The sequence below is a fragment of the Toxotes jaculatrix genome, chromosome 1, assembly GCF_017976425.1.
Source record: "Toxotes jaculatrix isolate fToxJac2 chromosome 1, fToxJac2.pri, whole genome shotgun sequence".
In the NCBI taxonomy this organism is placed as follows: Eukaryota; Metazoa; Chordata; class Actinopteri; family Toxotidae; genus Toxotes; species Toxotes jaculatrix.
The window spans coordinates 17,482,111-17,504,547 of NC_054394.1; the positions used below are offsets into that span (position 1 = coordinate 17,482,111).

Here is a 22,437-nt window from a genome sequence, read left to right on the forward strand (position 1 = left end):
GTTGCACTTTTCTCTTTGGTAGCACTTCCCCTGTACTATCACTGTATTACTGCCCCAAACAATTTTAGTTTATAGGTCGTTAAGGTTAAGGGTATATTTGTGTCCCCAGATTCTGTTGAAAGAAGGGTTTTATGCAGTTTGATAGAAAGATGTGATATGCCTGCACAGCTCCAACAAGAAAGGGTGCTCATGCTCCTCTTCCGCCTAGTTGTGAAATTGCTGCCACCCAGTGAATCTAAGAAGTAACTGCATTAGATTGATTAGACCTGTCAAAATAACCGTGTACAGTAGCCTGCATATGGATTGGAGCTGTCTAGAGTTATTTTCCCCCCAAAAGTAGAAATAAATGGAAAATGTTAATGGTTAGAAAAGGTTAGGTTAATTTCGGGTTCAAACTCGCAGCTGAAATAATGATTGTCTCATCATTTCCAAAGTCTCGTTTTTCCGTACGGCAGTGGGGACTCGGGAAGTCTGGCTACGCGAGATTACACTGGCTTCACAAATGCGCGTGCACTCGTACGCAAGACGGTCACGTCCACGGCAGGTCCTTTTCATCCTACATTCAGGAGTCCTCGTAAAAAAGGGACACCGAAACATTTCAACGGATTGAAAATGAAGCCATCAACACACTCTTAAAAGATTTGAGCCTGTGCAAATATTTCAAAGGTTTAACAACTTATACACACTCACTCCAGTCTGCGAGATTCGGTTACTAACAACACATTTGCTTGCTAAAGAGTCAAAATGAGTAAACTGGCCACTCTGTGTTGGACACACCGCTATCTCGAAATTACAGAATTTGACTTTTTTGTGAATCATTAATAAATACCATCTAAAATGTAACCACTCATGTAACCACTCATGTAGTCTAGTCACCCTAGTCATTAAATAATGTTTGAGGAAATATAGCTCGTAGATTAAATAATATGACTACCTCAGATGGGTCACACAGCTTTAATCCAATAGAGTAACTTTACGGAATACGAACGTACTCAAACGCAGCACCGCCTGGCCGTTGGTTTTCTACCGCCCCCTTGCTCTGCCTGAAATCAATTCACCGATGACGTCACTCGCAGAGTTGTCATGGCGTCTTTGGGACTGAAGCTGCTGCTGCTGCAATTTAGCTAAAATCTGTCGACAGTCTGTAAATCGAAATGGAGAAAAATGCAAACCCGCATCGAGACACTGACGGGAGTTCTTTGTGTGCCACGATTTCGGCAGAGATGGGCGATGTTGGGGTTGTCGGCGGAGTGAAAGGAACAGCCGAGAAATGCAAGAATAGTGAGGCTCCTCTCAGTACTTTGGTCAACGTTAGTTGTAATGACAGCACCACAAATGTTAGTGCTCCCAGCGCCGTTAATGTCACGTCCAGTACTGGGAAGTCTGTCCTTCCAGAAGCGGTCGAAGTCCTCCCCGTGCAGGAGGATAAGAAGAAGGACTCTGAGGCGAGCGGATCGTGGTTGGGCTCCGGGGATCAGATCAGTAACGGGATGGGGCATGACTCGGTGCTGGCTGCAGAAGATAGCGAGGGTGGTGCCTCAAAGTTAGTAAACAACAAAAGCGACAGCCCGTCCTCACCTCCCGCTAAGGAGAGTACAAAGGTAGAGGCTGAGGTTTTGGCTTGTGGAGAAAGTGAGCCGACAAAACTTGCCAAGCCGACTCATCTGTGTTCGGACAATGCAATCACAGCAGACGTCAAGTCGGGGCTGTCCGGTGATCGCACCTTATCGGAGGGATTGCCGAGTGGGAGTGACCCCGATCCCAGCCTCGGTGGAGAGTCCCGAAGCATAGATTCACTCGAGTCCTTCTCCAACCTGAACTCCTGCCCCAGCTCCGACCTGAACAGTGAAGGTCTGGAGGACAGAGGGCTGGCCCTGGCCTTGCAGAACGAGTACGGGACTGATGTGACAAAGACTTCGTGCATTAAGGACCGGGCCGCCGGCCAGTCCATATACCACATTAAGTGGATCAAGTGGAGGGAGGAGAATACGCCGATCATCACCCAGAACGAGAACGGCCCCTGTCCATTACTGGCAATTATGAATGTCCTTCTGCTTGCATGGAAGGTAAAGAGATGAGCATAGATCAATACAAACCATATTTCATAGGGTAGCTCTGAGCTACCAGCTGTTATTTTTGTGTCATTATAATGGAACATTTGTTATCTGATTTACCATTTACCATTTAGCTTTGCTAATAATTAACATACACATCTAATACTAGATCTACCATATAAGTCCTTGCGTCTCTCCATCTCTTAGCATGTCCTGTCAAAAAATAATTTTTGCCAGGACACGTTCATATGTGATTTCACAGTGTTAGCAGATTTATTTCAACATGTCAGTATACTTTGAATGCTGAAGAGAGACGTGAGGTGTTTTTGCAACTGAAGCGCACACATCTCAATAGTAAATTGTTTTGTCTTGTTTTTAATTAACTCATGCTGGTTGCAGTGCTTTGTCTGATAGATGGATACTAAATGAATGAACACTGAGTGTCCACATGTCTGTGTTGCAGGTTAAGATGCCACCAATGATGGAAATTATAACTGCTGAGCAACTGATGGAGTATCTTGGTGAGTGTTTGTCGCCATTAAACCTGTTACACAAGGACAAGTTAATGCGACACCATTGATCTAAGGGGAAAATGTAATGATTTATTAAGTCATGTTATCTCACTGGACTTGGACCTCTTTTGCTTGGCTTTTTTTCACCTGGTTTACGATGTACAGTAATAACCTCATTTGGAACTTTTAGGAAAAAAACTAATTTGTAAAGTATCGTAGCTTAATACTATCATACCATGCGTTTACAGAGTCACACCATTTAGAATAAGCTTTGCCCACGAGTCCACACTGGGAAACGTATTAACCCATAAAGCCACTGGCAGTGAGTTTCAGGAACCTAGTAAACATTCTTGTGTTTCACATCTCCTCAAATGAGTGGATACATACTTAAGGTCAGATATATATATTCTAGAGTCAACAGAGGAAGAGACCAGAGCTGGGGAAACTCCCACGAGCAAATCCCCCGCTGTTGCATAGGAAACAGGAGCTATCTCTTCTTTCTGGCTGTCTCCTGCCCTTCATAACTAGAATTACTCCACAATATCAAAGCAGAGTATCTGACTACAGCAGGGGTTCTTCAAAGGTAGAGTCAGTTCTCACTAGTGTCTCCTGTTAGCACTATCAGGACCTTCAATATCCATTGGCATTAGTAGACAAAAATGTTCCTCATCACAGTACTATATGTGTACTCTTTTACTATGGTGGATTTTGCCTTAGTGTGATTGTTGAACTTATTTGTGTCTGTTGGCTACCACAGCTCAAATAATGCTCTCAATTTCACAGTTAAGTAATAGAGAAAAGTATCACTTAGTGCATTTATTTTGTCCAAAATCGTTCTTTTGTGTGTTTTTTGGGAACATGAGTTCACCATGAGTTCAATTACAGTGTGTAATGTCCAGGGGCTGCTTGATAGCTTCTAAGCTCAGCGCTGTTTGCCATAACACACTTACACAAACACCAAGGGTGACTGAAGTTCAGATGTGGTGTTTAAAGTGGTTGGTGGCGGCTCAGAAATACACAGCGTAGCATGACCATTATCTAGGCACGTAGAGACGGAGAGATACCGACATTAAGGGAGGACCAGAGATGAGTGAGTGCACAGTTCAGTGGATCACAGAACAGTGAGGGGTTTTCCTTGTTGTGGACAGCTGTAGTAAAAGCACTCAGCTGGCTGGCCCCCTGCTGGAAAAAATCTTGAGTTGCACTAAAATCTTCGTCTAGGATGACAGCATAACTATCAAGTCAGAAACTTGTCAGCTTGTCTGTAGGTCAGTCCAAACATCTTTAGTTCACTTGTGCCACTGCAGAACACAGCTACAGAGCTCATGAGCCTGGCTGGGCTTTCTTCAGTGAATAGAGCGGATGTTTGCCACACAAACTCCTGAGCTGTAATAAAGAAAGAGGAGGACAGGTCTATACTTGCTCATCATAACACTAACTATATTCTGTGCTTAGAGAGAGCGTGCACATGAAGAAAAGATCACGGTTTTCTAGGTCAGTCATTACAAGTATTAAAATAACTTTATAAAGCACTAATTACAAGAAAAAAGCTTTTTTTTTTCCTGGACACACTCCATTCATTCTGTTTGCCTGAGCAAAATACATATGAAAGCGTTTTGGGGTTTTTTTAATGTCCAAGTGTAGCTGTTTTTACTTAATGTAGCTGTTGATGACAAGAAGTCAATGGCATTCCTCTGAGTAATACTCAAAAAAAATGTGTGTTGACAGTGCAGTATGATAGTCTCGCCAGTTCATAATAAATTAATGATTCTTTGTGAAACACTCTGCAAAATACTTACACCAGACCTTTAAAAGTAAAGAGTAGACTGCAATTCACAGCAAAGAATGTATTTGCATGGCTTTTTCTTGCCCTTCAAAGTGTGTGAAATACTTTAAATGTAGCTGCACGTTTGTAGTGTTGATCAGACCGAAACAGGGCAGGAGCCAGACATCTGCCAGGCTTTGCTCTCTGCCACAGGCCATTCTGCTATAGAGTCAAGTCAGCAGAGATCTCAGGTGACACTACAGTGGACAGGGACTCAAGTGATTCAACATAATTGGCACAGCCTTCTCTGAAAAACCCTCCAGTGGGTATTCTCTACAAACGCTTAAGCTACGAATCCACAGTGATAGTCAGTACCAGTCAAGATAGTGATTCTTTTGGTCTGTCAATACATTATAACTCGACATAAATGCCAACATCTCTCTTTCTGTCCCTTTGTAGGAGACTACATTCTGGAAACCAAGCCTAAAGAGATATCAGAGGTTCAGCGGCTAAACTATGAGCAGGTAAGACCTGCCTAATCAATGCCGAATATTATTATTATTAAACCAGCATGTGTTTTTGATTATGTGTGTGCAATTGTTAAGCTGCTGACTGTTCATGGTACTTGAGGAGCACAGTGTTTTTGGAATGAAATCACTCTTTGTCTCCCCTCTCTCTGTCTCTCTCCCTCTCACTGTCGAAACCGTAACTATGCGAGTTTAACACAATCTCTCACTTTGTCTCAAAAATTCTCAGCTGTTCTCATGGCTGCTATTGATATATTTTCACCACAGATCACAAAGTGAGGTGCACACTCCTCTGACATGCCACACACACGTTCGGTGTACCTGCAGGCTTAATGAAAGGTTTACACATTTGCATTGAGGTAGCAGAGAAGGTCAGCAGTTGTTCCGTAATATGGAAATAAGCATCGGGTTAAATGCAAACCACATAAACTGCAGCTTAGCATGTTTTTTTTCCACTGCTCTATAGGTTACATAAGATGTGTCTTGCAAGGCCCAGGGAACAACAGGGGTCAGGAGTGTCAGATTATGTTGTTTCACATCGCGGTGAATGCTTAGAGACGCATGGCTGGGTTCTGCTCCCAGCTATTACTGAGGCTGTGTGTGTGTGTGTGTGTGGCTCACCATGAGAGGCGCTTGGAGATGGAGCTCCAGCTCCAGCTCCCCTGCTTAGTCCCATCTCCGCCGCCTGCCTACGGTGTGGGAGGGGCCCTGCCTCTCCTCCTCTTGCGTGGCAGAGCACCAGCACATCTGTGAATGATTTGAAGCCACACTTGTCCCTCATTTAGAGAGGAGAAAAAAAAATAATGTGCAGTCTTCTCATAGACGCTTACTGAATGAGTCTTTCTAAATTTAAGTCAAGCTGAAATACAACCTCCTAAATAAATCAGTGGTGTTCTCAGCATGCAGAGTTAAAGTAAGGGAGTGGTTACAGTTTGTGTTGCATAGTTATTATGGCGGTCTAATCCTAGACACTGGCCTGGGAGCTTGTTTTGCATGTGGGTGTCCTCATGTCCATGTGCCGTCTGTGTCAGGGCTGTGGTTGACACAGTGTGTGGAAACTACAGTGGGCAGGGCTCTGGGAGGCTGGAAGCTGGGATCTAAGAGAAAGCGAGTCTGTGAGATGTGTTTATGTGCACGTCAAACAAAAGGTTTCCTCCTCTATACAACTTAAAGAAATGTGTTTTCACCGCAAATTGGATTGTTATAAAATACAACTGAAGCAGCTCAGACTTTGAAAAGGGCTTTAGGAGTTCATAACAGAAGCAGTTCTATTTATAAATTCAGCTTAAAAAACATCATCTGTCACAGGAGCGTATGAGGGTATTAAAATAGCAGTTGCACGGCTGCTCTTTAGCTATTGTTAAATATTTACTCGGAGGAGCTGTGGAAGTGAGAGTGTAGTTTTGCTCTGCTTTTGTCTCAGTGGACTCAGCTCAACAGCACTCTTACAAGGCAATTCATCCATGATGACTGTTCAACCATTGGAGGAAATGGGTTATCGTGTTAAAGAAGCCTCTTGTTTTAATTCGATGTAATTCGCAGTAATGGGCGTTTTTCACAAATGTTTCTTAACCCTTTCTTTTGTTCTGAGTGAAGCAGATGAAATCCCAACATGGGTTTCAGGAAGCATCACTTTGCAATCTTGGGTATGCTCCTAAATCATCCAGCCTGTTGGATGATGAATGAATGCAAAATTTCTGTTCGGTAGAAATCCTGCTAATCAAATTAAGATTTCTGGATAGAAATCCATGAGAAATCAGAGACATTAACTGAGACGAAAACATGAGAAGAAAATGCAGATGGTGTGTCAGAGATGAAGAAATGATTTGATTTTAATTTAGAATCCTAAAGGCTCATAAAAAGAAATACATGCTTAGTTTATTCACTTCACACAGAGAGCAAAGAACTGAATGGGTGAGTAACAGGAGAAACTCTGGTATCAGTTGTGCAGGTTATGGTGCTGGACGCTGATTTAATTCAAGCAGCATCCATCTAATTATAAGATCAGAAACTAAGCCATTCACAGGTTTATCAGTGTGTTAGATACATGTTTACAGTTTAATGCAATCCATTATTTTAGCTCTGGTGCAAAAAAAAGTATCCTTTTGAAGCTATAATCACTTTGTTGACTATGTCAGAAAGAAGCTGATTCACCTCTGTGGTCATTTTTAGGCCATAGTTAAAATTGTTTCTGCACGGGACTGCATCATATTGACAGGTGTTCTGTCCTCCATTAGTATTTAAATAGAGACTGACAAACACTGGAAACATGAGATTATTTTGATGAAACAGCTGACAGAAATGTAGAGCAGTAGCAGCTGCTGATGTGTTTCATAAAAGTCTGACCCACATTGTGGGACATTACAGTCTTGTAAACTGTTCATTATTTACAGCTCCCACTGATGGCCAGTGGCATTATGTAATGGTTTAATTTTGTCTTCCAGTGATTGATATGATGTTGTTTTTTTAGGTTCATAGATTTGCTGTGTATATTTTTATAATATAAATAGATTTTTATAGATATGAATGCGGACAGACTCATACAACATTTTAGTTTTTAACTGAGAGGGCGACATGAGGAAAGCTGCTCATTCCTCCAAATCTAGAAGTAAGGCCTCTTTCTTTTATATAAATTTTCTTAGAGCAGTCTCTATTTAAAGAGACCTGATTATAGTTTAATGTCTTGGCTTTGTTGTGTTTTAATGTGGGAACTGTCTCACGTGATGAACTGGGACCATCATGTGAAGAAATGAAAGCCTTCCCTCATCTTGGAGCTGTAATATCATATTCTCTGAACTACCAGTTAATTGGATCTAGGTTTCAGGTGAATGCTGGGTGAAAATCAGCAAAGTGAGAGAGAAGCAGAGAGGCCTTCCTATAGACACTTACACTGAAGAGTGAAAGTAAAAATACAGAAAGGCCTCAGCAGAGGGCTATGCTAATGTTATACAGTGAAACTGCATCCAACACAGGCACAGATGAATGTGAGTGATGCAGTGCTAATCATCTGATCTCTGAGCGCTCATCTGCTGTTGGAGCCCTCTGCCCTAAAGTGAAGAGATGTGGTCCATTACACAGCCCTGCTAATCCTGCCATCACTGCTACTCATAAACGTCCTAATCCACACACTCAGATAGGCCAGCTGAAGGCTTTTCACCTCTGCTCTCCACACCAAACCCGTGGTAGCTCACTTCTCATGGGATGTATATTATCTCTACTGTAAACTGAGTCCACGCCCTGCACTGTGAACATTTTCAAATATGTTTTAAAATGGATTTATGTGTCATGATACCCATGACTGGACGTATTACATTTCATAATACATACACAAGGAAGGCAATATACCATGGGAGACAGAAGATTCTCATTCACAATAGTGATTGACAAATTTAACAATAGTGTGTCAAAACAAGCTCAGCAATATACAGTAGCTGAAATTAGTTTAACATTATTAATAAGAATATGTTTGTAGTATCAATATCAATATGACAAGTCAATGCAAAAATACAAATCAGACAAAACTCTTCACTTTTAAAAAAGTTACTGTTTTTTTTTAACAATTTGCATTTTTATTGTTTTTGACAACAGATTTTTAAAAAATGATTGATTATCGTTATAATACAATACCACTGAGAGTCAATAAATGATGATCTTTAATTATCTTCTGGCTTCTGGCTAAATTATTTATTTCAGCCAGTAAACTCAAATAAATCTGCAGTTTGTAGACTAGAGATTCATTGTTGATGTCCTTTGGGTAATTTTTCTTGTATTTCCTCGTTTCTCTAGTAGTGTACTGGGAAAGAGTTGAAATAAAATGAAAATTGCTTACAACTGCACGCTCATAATAGAGTTGTAGGGCTCAGCTGCAAGGTTTAGCTTGATCTCTGAGTTAAATGGCAGCAGAAGTTCAGAGCCAGCTGGGAAACATGGCCCTGAGGCTGAATGCAAGAATTAGTCTAGTTTGTTGGGTTCTCAGGTGTGTGGTGCACACATGTGGCATTTATATATATATATGATGTGATGTGTATGTAAAGTATTTTCCCTAGTGTTAATGCAGTGTAGCAAAAGGTTGCTTTGCTAATGAAATCCTCAGTCAGGATAACTACAAGAGTTTATTGTGCTCAACTCTTTAGTCGTTGATTTGAAATAAATGAATTTGGTGGTATTTTTCTCAGTTTTGTTTAGGCCGCATGAATACCGAAGATGACAAATCCAATTAAAACTCCACAGGAACCAAGTGGTAGATTTATTTTAATGAAACTTGTAAACACCCTGCAAATTCCTCTCCTAAAAACCATACAGGCCGCTTTAAAAAGAAAAACATGAAGTAGGGTGTTTGTGCAAATCACATAACATTTTAGGGAAATCACAGTTGCAAAAGTCGACATCTGTCATCGTGCATTCACATGGTTAAAAGCCCATTTGAAACAATGGTAAGTTGGGAACTGACTGGGGAAGTTTTTTTTTACAGGCTGTTGAAGGCCAATGAGAAGAGAGACAAGATGAAGTCACGTTTTTATCAGAGTCTGTGTAACATCCACAACCCCAGCATGCAGTTTAGTGAATTACACGTAATAATATTAGAATGTACTTACAAACCTACACACAGACAACCATAATATTATTTGAAGCCATCAGCAATTACATTTAGCTGAATTAAACCCAAAACAGCTCTTCTTACACCATTTTGTGTTCTATGTTTGAGGGTGTCCTGGGTTTTTCTTGTAGTAGTGTCTAGATAGATGGTAAACCTGCCCCAGGCATTGGTAAACCCATGGTGACACAGGTGTCACCAGCTCTTTACACAGCATGATTTCTAATCAGGAAAGTCCCTGAGTGACTGCACTCTGGTGCAGTTATGTGACCATGTGAGGATTTGTGTACTGATGACATCATTTCCAAGCTGGCAGTGTGCCTGGTTAGAAGAAATGGGTCCAGGTTCTTATGGGTTAATGCCTTCAGACTTTGTTTTGTATAATGTTACTGCCCTGGTGTGAAGCTACATACTGTCCATACATCAGGAAACTCGATTTCTATCTACATCGTAATGCCTGGTAGAATAGCATGGGGCATTGTAGATTCTGATGGTCTTTACTTTTTCAGAATTTTTACATTTTAACTGTTCTGTTAATGCATACCTCCTGCTACAGTGTCTCATCTCCCGTCATCTGGACATAAAGACACGACAAGTGAACAGAATTAAAGTCATAAAGGCTATGTTTATTGCAGAGCTATCGGGCTGCATTATAATGTCTTGTGTGCCTGTTATTTTGTCCACTCATTGTTAATATTATCAAAGGGAAGTATCATGTCTCATGATGGCAAGTTTGAAAGCTTACACAGAAATTTAATACCAAATGGCTTACTGGCAGAGACTTCCATTTCTTCTTGTGGCTGTAGGTTGATTTACGGTAAACTGAGCTAAACCTAATAAGAGCAGTAAATATGAAAACAGCTCATCTTAGTCTCAGTAAAGTAACTATAAAACTGACAAATCTGACAAAATCAAATGAAGGCTTGAGTGTGTTGAAGTTTTGTTTTTGTTTTTTTTTTGTATTGTATTGTATAGGCATAAATGGCAGCTAATGGTTTCTCGTAGACGTAGAAAAATCAATCCTTGATAGCTCCAGCTATGCTGACTATGTGCAGACAACCAGGAATAATGTAGCAGTCAAAGACAGCGTAGAGCACATGAAAACAGCTGGACAGGACACAGCTCTTGGTTCTTAATAACATTTACAATACAGAAGCAAACATGTCTTTTTTTAATTTTAGGTTTGTCTGGGTGAACGCCAGGTTAACATTATTTAATCCCTCTGCTGCATTATTATCACACTGTTTTTAACAAGAACCTGTATCTTTTTTTTCTCTCGTTTCCTAGAACATGAGTGATGCCATGGCCGTGTTGCATAAGCTGCAAACAGGTCTGGATGTGAATGTGAAGTTCACAGGGGTGCGGGTCTTCGAGTACACCCCAGAATGCATTGTGTTTGATCTGCTGGACATCCCCCTTTACCATGGCTGGCTGGTTGACCCCCAGGTGAGATGGAGCTTACTCATCACTGCTGTTTCTCTTTCTCTTTACCGCTCTGAAGCCCAGCTTGTTTTATTGTGTTCCTGTCTATCCTCAACACGTCTATTTTCGAATTTGCCGTGAATACTGAAATATTCTTCCTGTCTGTGGTTGGAAGTTGTTTATTTTTTTTATTTAGGTCTATGCCAAGGGATAAAAAAAGTATATTGTTACCTTATAGTTCTGGTCCAGTTGTTGTTGTTGTTGATGACGCAGGGTGAGAGTTGCCAAAACTGTTCAATCAATACCTCAGACTTCACGCTTAAAGGAAACACGAAATATAAGGAGCCAAAAGGCAACAATGCATTTTCTTTTTCCTTGATGTGGACCATATGGGCCAAACTGCAGGTGTGAAAGCACCTGAGTTTATGTCAAACAAATAGAGAGGTGTAAACATGTTTAGTTAGTGATTCTTTCTTATACAGCTTTGGAGACTGTCCTGCATCGTCAGTGCTACATGAACCCACAGGGAAAACACAGCGTATTCTGCTGACTTATACTGAACATTATTGCTCCCTGTGGGTTTATTTATCCTCTCTAGTGTTGCAAAATGCTCAGAAATAAATAGACGGTTAAGAGCATTATTAGTCAAAGCAGAAACTTGATATGGGCTCCATATGGGGTGGAGACAGCAGTTGCTATAAAATAGAATGTGGTCTTTTCATTTTGCTAAAAATGTATACATGTTACATACATGTTGCCATACTTATTGTAGTGTGGTAGCATGCATACCAAATGATTTTGGATAGTTACAGGAGATCAATCCCTCAATCAGCAATCAACAGATGGATTGCATACATGCAATTATAGTTTAGCTTTTGAATTCAAACTGTCATAACTACTACCGCACAAACCACGAACTAACAACTCCAGAGGTCTCTTAGAAGCAGCAGTCTGTGTGCAGTTGTTTGGTCTGAGTTCAAGTGACAGCGTTCACACCACACTAAATAAAGAAAATTATGAGGTAAATGTACCAGAGTTCAGTTGAACTGCACCAAAAATGAATCAGGTTTACACAGCGATAGTTTCAGCATGAACTCCTTGTCACTGAAATTTTTTTTCTCTGTTATAAATTTTGTATAAACCTACTGTGGATTTTAGTAAAACAGCACCAAAGCATGGTGAATGTTCTCTCCCACAGTTTTTATCTTTGTTTGCAGATGCATGACATTGTCAAGGCAGTGGGCAACTGCAGCTACAACCAGCTGGTGGAGAAGATAATATCCTGCAAACAGTCAGACAACAGCGAGCTGGCAGGTGAAGGTGGGTGCTCTCTCTTCACTCGCTACTTTCTGAACTGCCTGACTCCACTTCTGTCTGCCCCTCATCTCTCCCCTTTCATCCCTCTGTACTTGGATGTGCAGAAAAAGAGACAAATTAATGCGTTTTTTGGGGAAATGTGGAAGTTAAATGTTGAACTTAAATATCCTCCTCCTATTAATTTTACATTACATGTTCAAGTCACCTATCACCATCTTCTTTGTTTCATATGTAGTAGCACAAGTACAACTTTACAGAAGAACAGCAGTGTGCAGTGTAACATTAAATCAGTGACACATTCATTACATGAGATGTGTTTACTGGACCGTCCAGTGTAAAGACGTTCTGGACAAAAACCACAGACCAAGTTCAAATAAAACCAGAACTCATGTGGCTACTCATCAAATGACCTACTTTCACTGCTCACAGTTTTCTTACCAGCTGTCAGTAACATCTCCACTAAATATTTGCTCACTTGACACTGAGCTTCCTGAGTAGATGTTAGCTGGGCTGCTGCCAAGTCAACACATCAAGGCCTCAGTCGACAATGATATTTATGTGGGAGATTTGGTCCTTTTTTTTATTGTATTTCTGCATTTGCAGCATAGAAATTCCTTTGAGGACTTAAGTGCTGATGCTATCCATCACTGCATGAAGAGATGGATTTGGTACCCATTTTAGATTGGCTGATATAACTCTCAGAAGACTCAGACCAAACTAAACAAAATCTCTGAGTTTCATTGTTCTGCTTTAATGTTCTTAAGTGGTCCGTAGTTAGTTTAGTGAGAGAGACTGTCTGTCTTTCCGAGTATCACACTGCTTTTGTGAGTGTCTGCTCCGAATTGGGTGCTGTTCCGTCTTACAGACGTTGCTCGCTGTCTGCCTCTCAGCCTATATTGGATTCACTATTGTAACTATGACCAGTTCCAGCAGCAGAGAATCACACTGTCCAAATAGAGACATTACAGCAGGATTTCCAGTATGCTTTCCAAATAGTGACCTATGTTCATGAATGAGTAAGGATTGCTTGATTGTAGTGTCGATGACATCTCCAGTGGTCTATGGTCTAATGATGAAAATATTTGTTATGAAAAAGAGGTCAGATGAAAGTTCTGCTTGCACCCTCCTAAGCTAGATAATGCATTATCTTAAGAATTACTCACAGGTCAACAGCTAAGTGACGACTGAAGCTTTCCAACTAAAAAGCATCACAATTAACATAGACATAGTATCACTACTTTCAAGTCAGTTTTAAACCTCTCTGTATATTCCGCAACATGCAGGCACTAAAATCCTACAACAGAGGTACAATAATATATTCAAATAAGACTCATTGTGATTGCTAATTTGTGGATGTGCGATCAATTATCAGTCTCCCTCTGGGTTTTTCTGCCTGTCTCTCCCTCCCTTTCTCTCGTCCTAGGCATTGTAGCAGAGCAGTTTCTGAGCAGCACAGCCACTCAGCTGACCTACCATGGCTTATGTGAGCTCACATCCACTGTACAGGAGGGAGAGCTCTGTGTCTTTTTTAGGAATAACCACTTCAGCACCATGATCAAATATAAGGTAAGCACTAAAGAGCACTGACATCACCTTCCCTGTAACTGCTGGCATTATTTGCATTAGTTAAATTGACGTGCACACGCGGAAGAATGAATTCACTGTAGGAACTCAAACAGGTCAGGGGTTCATGGTATCATCTGTCCTTCGAGTCAGTGACAAGAGTCATGAAGCCCGTTTTTCTTTATAAGACAGTTATAGTTATTTTTATTTATTTTTGCGTGAGATATATTACCACCAGGAAAAACTGGATTTCTCTTTCTCTCCAGATGTTTACACATATCAGCAAAACTACCTTTGCGATCTTAAACAGATTCGCTATGTTTTGTCTGTGAGCTAAACTTAATAAAGTCGCTTTAATGAAATGATTCTGTGTTGGCTAGCCTTTGAGTAATATTTAATTGTGTTTCAACATTTTGAGTTATTATTTGCAGTAGATTCAGGAAAAGAACACTCTAGTTCAAGTTCCTGTTAGGAAATTTGGAAGCTCCTCTTCTGTTTTTCTTCCCATTCTGCTAAAGCTCCTAAACACTTTCCAATCATGTTCACTACACAGGCTCGTTACACGTTCTTCAAACTGATGAAAGCTACAGATTTATATGTAATAGATATATAATATTAGATCAATCCCTCTAAGAGATCCCATTCAGTGCCTAGAGAAGTGCATCCCATCTCTAAGAGCCTCCTGCCCACAGCTGGTTCGACAGATCACTGCAGCTGGGACAGACCTTTCCTGTTGACTACAGGAGGGGAAGTGAAGTCTGCATACTCTCATTTTGAATAGTACACTGTTGTTGCCAATATAAGCAAAGCCATGTGTGTCACCTATAACCTCAGTTCTCTTGTAATCACTTAGTAGCTGCAGACTTTTGCATGAACACACACACACACATATATATATATATAGTTGATAAACAACCATATTATGCAACTTGTGTGGGTGTGTACTAACAGTAGAAACCATGTACGTCTATATGTAGTGTAACACTGATGAGATATGTGAGATTATAAATCTCACCTGGCCTGGGAATGCCTTGGGATCCCAGGAGGAGCTGGGACACGGTGCTGGGGAGAGGGATGTCTGGGCTGCCACCGTGACCCAACCTCAGATAAGCGGCAGAAAATGGATGAGTGATAAGATTTGTGTATGTAATGTGTGGTTGTTTCCTAGGGCCAGCTGTACCTCCTGGTCACAGACCAAGGTTTCCTGACAGAGGAGAAGGTCGTCTGGGAGAGTCTGCACAATGTTGACGGAGATGGCAACTTCTGTGATTCAGAGTTCCGGTTGCGGCCTCCGTCTGATCCAGAGACTGTGTACCGCGGCCAACAGGATCAGATAGACCAGGTCTGAGCACTGATGCAGGCAAGACTAGCAGAACCAGCAATTATCTTCCACCATATCTTGATATGCTTGAACAAAAATGTGCTTTTCACACCATCAGTGTACCACAAAAGCCAAGACAGAATGCAGGACCAGTAATGGCAGACTGTTCCTCGCTGCACTTTCCTCAAGCATCTTGTTTTAAACCCTGGGGAAAAGCAGTGACAAAAACAAACAACACACATTACATCAAATTCCAGGAAACACCAGAATGGCTCAGAATCGTTAAAGTGAATGAATAGGACAGAAAAAAATGGACTGTTCACCATCCTAGGCTAAATAAACTTTAAGGGAAAGATCTAAATAATAGATGTGTTAAGGCTCCCCACACAATCTTTCACACACACAGCAGCCTGAAAATCACATAGCAGGGCTGCATGGCGCTCCCCTCCGTTCCCATCCATGTGGGACGGGACCACACCATCTCCACACTGGCCCCTAAACAATGCATTGGGTTTATGTCTCCCACGCATTTTTACTTCAGTTCACACCTGTTTGCTCATTGGTTGGCCAGGGTGGTCCGAACACAGAGCTCACTGACAAATTGTCTGGCTTGTTCCCACACACACAGACTAGACCTGAGCATGGGGGCTATCACTTTTTATTCCCTTTGCTTACTCAGGCCCAGTCCTCCTTATCTACAAGATAGGCTTGGTGAGAAAAATCTATTCAGGCAATTTATGCCTTCATAATCAACTGAGTTAAAACTTGTAATCCCCTGTAGGGAAACTGGGTCTTTGCTGTGACAAAGGACAGAATATTGAGAAGAATAGAGCATACTGAATATAATACAATAGATGACTCCACCACGTTTTGTTAATTATACCACTAAAAATAGAATAATGAAGGTAATACGACAAATGAAAATGAATGAAGATGTGTTTCTCACTTAATAAACAAGGAACTGTGGTTATGGATTGGTCTGTGCCGTATAGGCTGAGGAACGACCAAGTTCACCTGTTGCATAATCAGAACATGGTACATACGCATAAGCATCACAACGACAACTTTGATCATTAATCATCACGTCTGTCTCTCTCTTTGTGCATGCTCATGTGCATTATCAGGACTATCTGATGGCGCTGTCGCTGCAGCAGGAGCAGCAAAGCCAGGACCTACAGTGGGAGCAACTCCCTGAGGGCATCAGTGACCTAGAGCTGGCGAAAAAGCTTCAGGAGGAGGAGGATCGACGAGCCTCCCAGTACTACCAGGAGCAAGAGCAGGAACAGGCGGCGGCAGCGGCGGCGGCAGCAGCAGCACAGGCACAGGTGGGGAGGGAGGGACTCAGGGAGATAGAGGCAGGTGGGAGAGGGAGGAGAAGTAGGACTTTGAACAAATGTGGGGCATTTAATGTAGTGTAGAGGGAAGATAGTAACCTTTTGGAAACAGATGGATGTTTACATCAGAGAGTTTGATCCAGTCCAGTCCAGAATTACCTGGTTTTATGCATTAATTTGTCATAAAATGTGATCTGATCTTCATCTAAGTCACAAATGTAAACAAAGGCAGTGAGCTCAGGTGAAATGGACCCCTGCCACTGTGGTGTCCTGCCATGGACACCATGCTCCATGCAACCATGCACCATGATTTGTGTATGGTGGACGCATGAACAGAGATGTTAACAGTTCCAATGTTTCCTTTAAGCCCTTAGCTGATCATTCTGTGCCTTTAGAGTCATCTTGACGGGGCGCCAACTTGTAGGGAGAGTAGCCACAGCACTAAATCGTCTCCATTTATAGACATTTTATCTAACTGTAGACTGATGAATATCTAAACTCTTTGACATGACTTTGTAACCCTAGCCAGCCCTAATGAATATCTAAAACAAAAAACCTTCCCTCCCATTTTCCTCACTTCGTTTTTACTCTTCCTCACTCTCTTTTTTACACACACCTAAATATACATATATTTTTATATAAAATATATAAGAAAATAAATAACAGCCTGCATTTCAACCTATCTTAAATGAAGATTTGATCATAAACACTTCTTTTTTTCCAGTAGGTGCCATAATTTTAACCCAGACTTTAATATTTGGATTCTGATTTTTTCCAGTTCAGAGCAATAAGTAGCTTTGCTTGTGATGTACACCTATCTATGTATTTTTATTCTTTTGCTCCTTTGCTCTTCGGTCCTGTTTGTACCGCAGGGCCAGCAGGAACCTGCTGAGGGAGATGAGGCGGACAGAGGTGGTGCAGGAGCAGGTGGAGCAGCAGCTGGTGCTGGGACGGCAGCAGCAGCCGGAGCCACACCCAGCCCGGGAAAACAGTCATCTAGCGGGGAGCGTAAAACCAAGAAAGAATCAAAGGATAAAGACAAATGTGTTATTTTGTAACATACAGCGTGTCTGTGTGAGTGTGTGTGAGTGTTTTGTGCATTTGCTTATCTGTGAGGAAGGGGACAGCATTTGTTTCTCCATGTACTGGACACACAACGCGGAGCCCCAACTTGATGACAAACAAGGGAAGGAGACAAATGAGGAGAGACGCAACAAGACTCACAGAGGATTTGCTGTTCCCAAACCACTGGTGCCTGCTATCCTCTAAACCTAGACATCAGAGGAAGGGACACGACAACTACCCCTTATCTTTCATAAAGTTGGCCAAACTTTGTTACAAGTTGCATAGTGCACTATATTTGTGATGTGGGGTCAAGTTTATCCAGGGTGGTATATTTTATAGCAAAAGACATAATCTGAAGAAACAAAATGTCACACATTCACGGTGTTCTTTTTCAAAAACTCATTCATTTCACCCATTTTTCATGGTTGCAGCTTATAAGCTTTTTTGTACGTATCAATATTTACAAAGCATATATAGACAAACTCCTCTTTTTTTGGTTTTAGTTGAGTTTTTTAAGTTAGCTGTCAATGCCAAGATTCACATTTTATTTATGTATCTGTGTAACAGGTAGCTTTTGGGAGCGGTTTTATGTTTTTTGTTTTGTTTTTTTTTTCTGTAAGCTGAAAGGGATTTTCTCATAAAATTGCCTGTTGGAATTCAATGTAACACTATTTGTGTCCCCTCTGAAACACTATGTTCCTAAGGGTTAATTACAGTGCATTCAAAATGTATTCAGACCCCTTCACTTTTTTCATAGTTTATGTTGCAGCCTTATGCAAAAACCATTTAAATTAATTTTTCCCCTCATCAATTTATACTGAATACCACATACTGACACAGTGAAAATAGAATTTTAGAAATATTTGCAAATTTATTATAAAGGCAAAACTGAAATATCACACTGGTGTAAGTATTCATATCTGGGAACAAAACTTTTTTTGCTGTATTGAAGGTTCCTGAGAGCACAGTGACTTCCATAATTCTTAAATGGAGGAAGACTGGAACAACCAGGAGCCAAAACTGGCCTCCCAGCCAAACATAGATATATAGGGGGATGGGCCTTGGTAAGGGAGGTGACCAAGAACCAGATGGTCACTCTGAATAAACTCCAGAGACCCTGTGTGGACATGGGAGAAACTTCCAGAAGGACAACAATTACTGCAGCACAAAGAAAGACACATGAAATACCATCCCAGTGATGAAGCATGGTGGTGGTAGTATCATGTTGTGGAGGTGTTTTTCAGTGGCAGGGACAGGGAGACTGATCAGGGTTGAGGGGACGCTGAAAGGAGCAAAGATCTCCTTAATGAAAGCCTAGTCCAGAGCTCTCAGGACCTCAGACAGGCCCGAAGGTCCACCTTCCTAAGGACAATAACCCTAAGCACACAGCTAAGACAACTCAGGGGTGCCTTAGGGACAACTCTCTGAATGTCCTCAAGTAGTCCAGCCAGCCAGAATCCTGACTTGAGCCCAATCAAACGTCTTTGGAGAGACCTGAAAATGGCTGTCCACCAGTGGACTCCATCTGACCTGACAGTACAAAGTTCAAAATTTCTAAAATCCTGTTTTTGCTTTGTCATTATGGTCTATTGAGTGAAGACTGATGAGGGAGAAAATAAATTTAAACAATTTAAGCATAAGGCTGCAACATAAAGTGTGAAAAAAGTGAAGGGGCCTGAAAACTCTCTGTACACACTGTATATACTGTAGCTTCATAACAATACTCATCACAGCTTGTCCTGTTCAGATTTGCCTTAACAGAGAATGGCAGTGTTGCATTCTGCTCAGTTTCAGTGTGAATGTGTGTTTTTTTTTTCATGTGTATGGTATGTACAGTACACATGTACTATGTGGTATAATGGCGTGTGGTGAACATGTCTCATTTATTTAGCATCACTGATGTAACAAAATTTCAAATTGGAAATAGCCAAATCTATTACGCTGTATTAGTTGAGCTACACATTTGGGACATTCAGTGTCTTTTATGTTGTGATTCTATTTTACACAAAAAAACTACATTTGGGACAGTAAGACTTTGAAAAGCATTGTTGATTTTTAACTGACAAAGTTTGTCTGAATTTGATGTTGTTTCTGTGTGAGACACAACTAGCTTTTGGCAAATTAGATTCGTGTTAGATCGCACCCAGTTGTAGAGTGTATGGTAGTTCTGAAAGGCTCTTTTCTTTCCCACAGTCTCTTCTGGTAGCTTCCTGAAGAGATGCAGTGTGTGTGTGTGCGTGTGTGTGTCTGTGTGCGGGCATGTTCTCCTGTGTTAGGTTCTGCATGTAGAAGTTCCACTGCAGCCAGGTTTTTGAAAAGAAATACCACAGAATTCAGTAATTCACCTGTAATCGTCCGCTTATCTGGCTTCAAAGTTGTGAACATTTACTGTTCTTTTCCACAAACCAGAATCCAAACTCCAAAAAGGCGACATTAAGACATACTGTATGACGTCAATTTCAACTCCAGTTGCTGTGTTGGGACTTCGCTCTTTGAACGACTAAATATTTTCCTCCTGGTTCTCCACAGTTCTCCCTGGGTTAGTCTTAAATCCACCTTTTCTAGCACCTTCTTATTAGAAATTTACCTTAGCCACTCTGGGTAAATTCATCTGTTTTTTGTGGAGAATAAAGGTCTAATAGTGAAAGTTCACAAACTGAGTTGCTGTGGAGGTTTTAGATATACGCTCTGAATTCTGTGGTATGGACTTTTAACTTGTGATCATTTCACTGCAGAATTGAGCGTGCAAACACATGATGTACATATTTACCTAATGCATTCTTATAATGGATTTAGCTAGTGGTTTGTGCCATTATTGTACCATGGGACTGCCTCCTGAGAAACTTTTCTATCTATACATTCCAATTGGATGCCTTGACTCAAGCCTTCTATTACAGACTGAGGGAGACAGTTGTCGCAAGAGGTGTTTGCAGGGCTTGTAAAGTGGTCTCCATTATTTTGTTCAGCGAGAACAAATTCAGTGTCGGGACAGGACGATTACATGGAGGCAGCAGGCTACCTACTGTGTGGGAACCCGTTCTTATGGGCTTTTGGGTGATGGCTGGAGTTTGAGCTCTGTGTTTGTTTGGCCCCAACAAGGCCATGTTTTGTACATATATATATGACGCCTTATAACATTTCAGCAGATTTTATAGGACAAAAGGAAACAGGCGTATTACCAGAATGAGACAATCCATGCATTTTTCACACAAACATCAGAAATACTCTCAGGCCTTTTAATTGAAGGGACATATCCTCGAGTGTCTTTTCCAAATGGTATGCTTTGTAATGGCACACTTCCTTGGCCTGTTGTCACTTTCTCCGTCACAACTTTAAGTATCTGTGTATGTATACTCACAACTACTATTTTGACACTTGAAGGACTTAACATTATATTATTTAAGACCCTCATTGTTGAACTTCACATTAGAAAACAATGACTCAAGCTGCTCCTCTTGTGTTAACTTGGACTACCTGATAAAAAAAAATTAAAAGAAACCCTGGACAGGGTTAAGGAACATTGTTGACTATGTACACTTTTCATTGACTCCTTAGCAGTAGTTTTTTTTTCATGCAGCTTAAATAAATAACACTTATAATCACAAGGTGAAAGCAAGAAGGCAGAGGAGAGACTCAGTGGCAATATTGTGCTTTTTTTCTGTCTTTACCAAGTTTCCATCTCATTTATGTCCCTGCCCATCAAGTGAACATGCTGATTAAACATTCCAGTGGAAGTTTAAAAAAAAGAAACTTTACTCACAGCAGTTTGAGTTGATGTGGAAGATTGTTGAGTGGTGGTTGTAAGAGTGAAAAGAGCGTGGAGAGACACATGCCACACATTTTTGTTATTATTTCAGATTTACTACTGTGCATTAGCCTGCTATCCCTAGTCATTACCAGAATTTGATATTTTTGTTGTAATGTGTTTGTTTCACCCTAGTTCCTATGATGAATTGATCAGAAGAATATTGTGTGTTTAATGTCTCAAAGTGGTTTCTTGTATGCCTTGTAAAAGTGATGGTGGGGTAAATGCTGTAAAATGTGTACTTTGACAAGGTGGCTGTTGAACGTATAATCGTTGTAATTGGTTTTGCACTGTTACATTGATATGCACTAACAGAAGAGAAACATACCTCATTTTATACAGAACATAAATTGTGCAAGAGTGCTATTGTTCTTTGGGTACCTTTAAAAAAAAAAACAACAGAATAATGGCCAAAAGAATTATATCAAGTGGTTGCTCTTAAGCCAGGTGAATAATATTCATTTGTGAAAGTGTGAAAGGGCTGTTTAAATGTTTTGGCTTAAAATGATAAGAGTACATTTGTTAAAAGATAGTGCCACTTTAATAGAACTTGCTGCAATTTGATATATTCAGGTTAGTGGTACACCTATACCAGGCAAAAGGCTACCAGTAGGAAGCCCTGAGTACCAGCACCCAGCTCATAGATGATGAGGAAGTTATGAATTACACGATGGCTAGATAGATGTAATTTGAATTGCCTAACAGAAGCAGTTTTTCTATAAAGCACGGAAAAAATATGTAGACAACACTGGTATCCATTCAATCAGCAAAAAATGGTGTAGGTGCACCCCTAAATCAGGTCGTTATTTTTCCAGTCCAGAGTCCATCATTTAACCACATGATGTTCACAAACAAGGGCGATACACCCCAACTTTGACATACAAAGAAAAAAAAAGAGGGAAATGCTGCTTTATAAGGGTTGAGTGTTGTCATCTATGTAGCAGAGGGAAATGTTCATTCTTGTTGTATGAGACACACATCCAGAGTGCTGAACAGTCTAAAGGGAGACATTTTCTTTAATGCAATATCAGACTCCCTAATTTTATTTTGTGGTGCATGTATAGTGTGGACTGAAAAGTTAGGCAGGGTGAAATTTTATTATTGATTACCCCAAGAATATAATTTCCACTGTGCGGCTCCATTATGTTCATATTTCAC

At 40.8% G+C, this 22,437-nt stretch overlaps 1 protein-coding gene across 2 annotated transcripts; it reads left to right on the forward strand.

Moving 5' to 3' along the window:
* The first annotated feature begins 1,078 nt into the window (after nt 1-1,078).
* mindy2 (MINDY lysine 48 deubiquitinase 2) lies at nt 1,079-21,736 on the forward strand. 2 transcript variants are annotated; one of them, XM_041043594.1, is made up of 9 exons: nt 1,079-2,066; nt 2,518-2,575; nt 4,791-4,855; nt 10,740-10,898; nt 12,092-12,194; nt 13,615-13,757; nt 14,923-15,096; nt 16,200-16,400; nt 17,282-21,736. In XM_041043594.1, the coding sequence occupies exons 1-9, from the start codon at nt 1,155-1,157 to the stop codon at nt 17,465-17,467; spliced, it is 2,001 nt and encodes a 666-aa protein (XP_040899528.1). In that variant the 5' UTR covers nt 1,079-1,154; the 3' UTR covers nt 17,468-21,736. The 2 variants fall into 2 exon arrangements, with proteins under 2 accessions (XP_040899528.1, XP_040899538.1); XM_041043604.1 differs by lacking the exon at nt 17,282-21,736 and having other exon boundaries at nt 14,923-15,114; nt 16,200-16,289.
* Nucleotides 21,737-22,437: the final 701 nt, after the last annotated feature.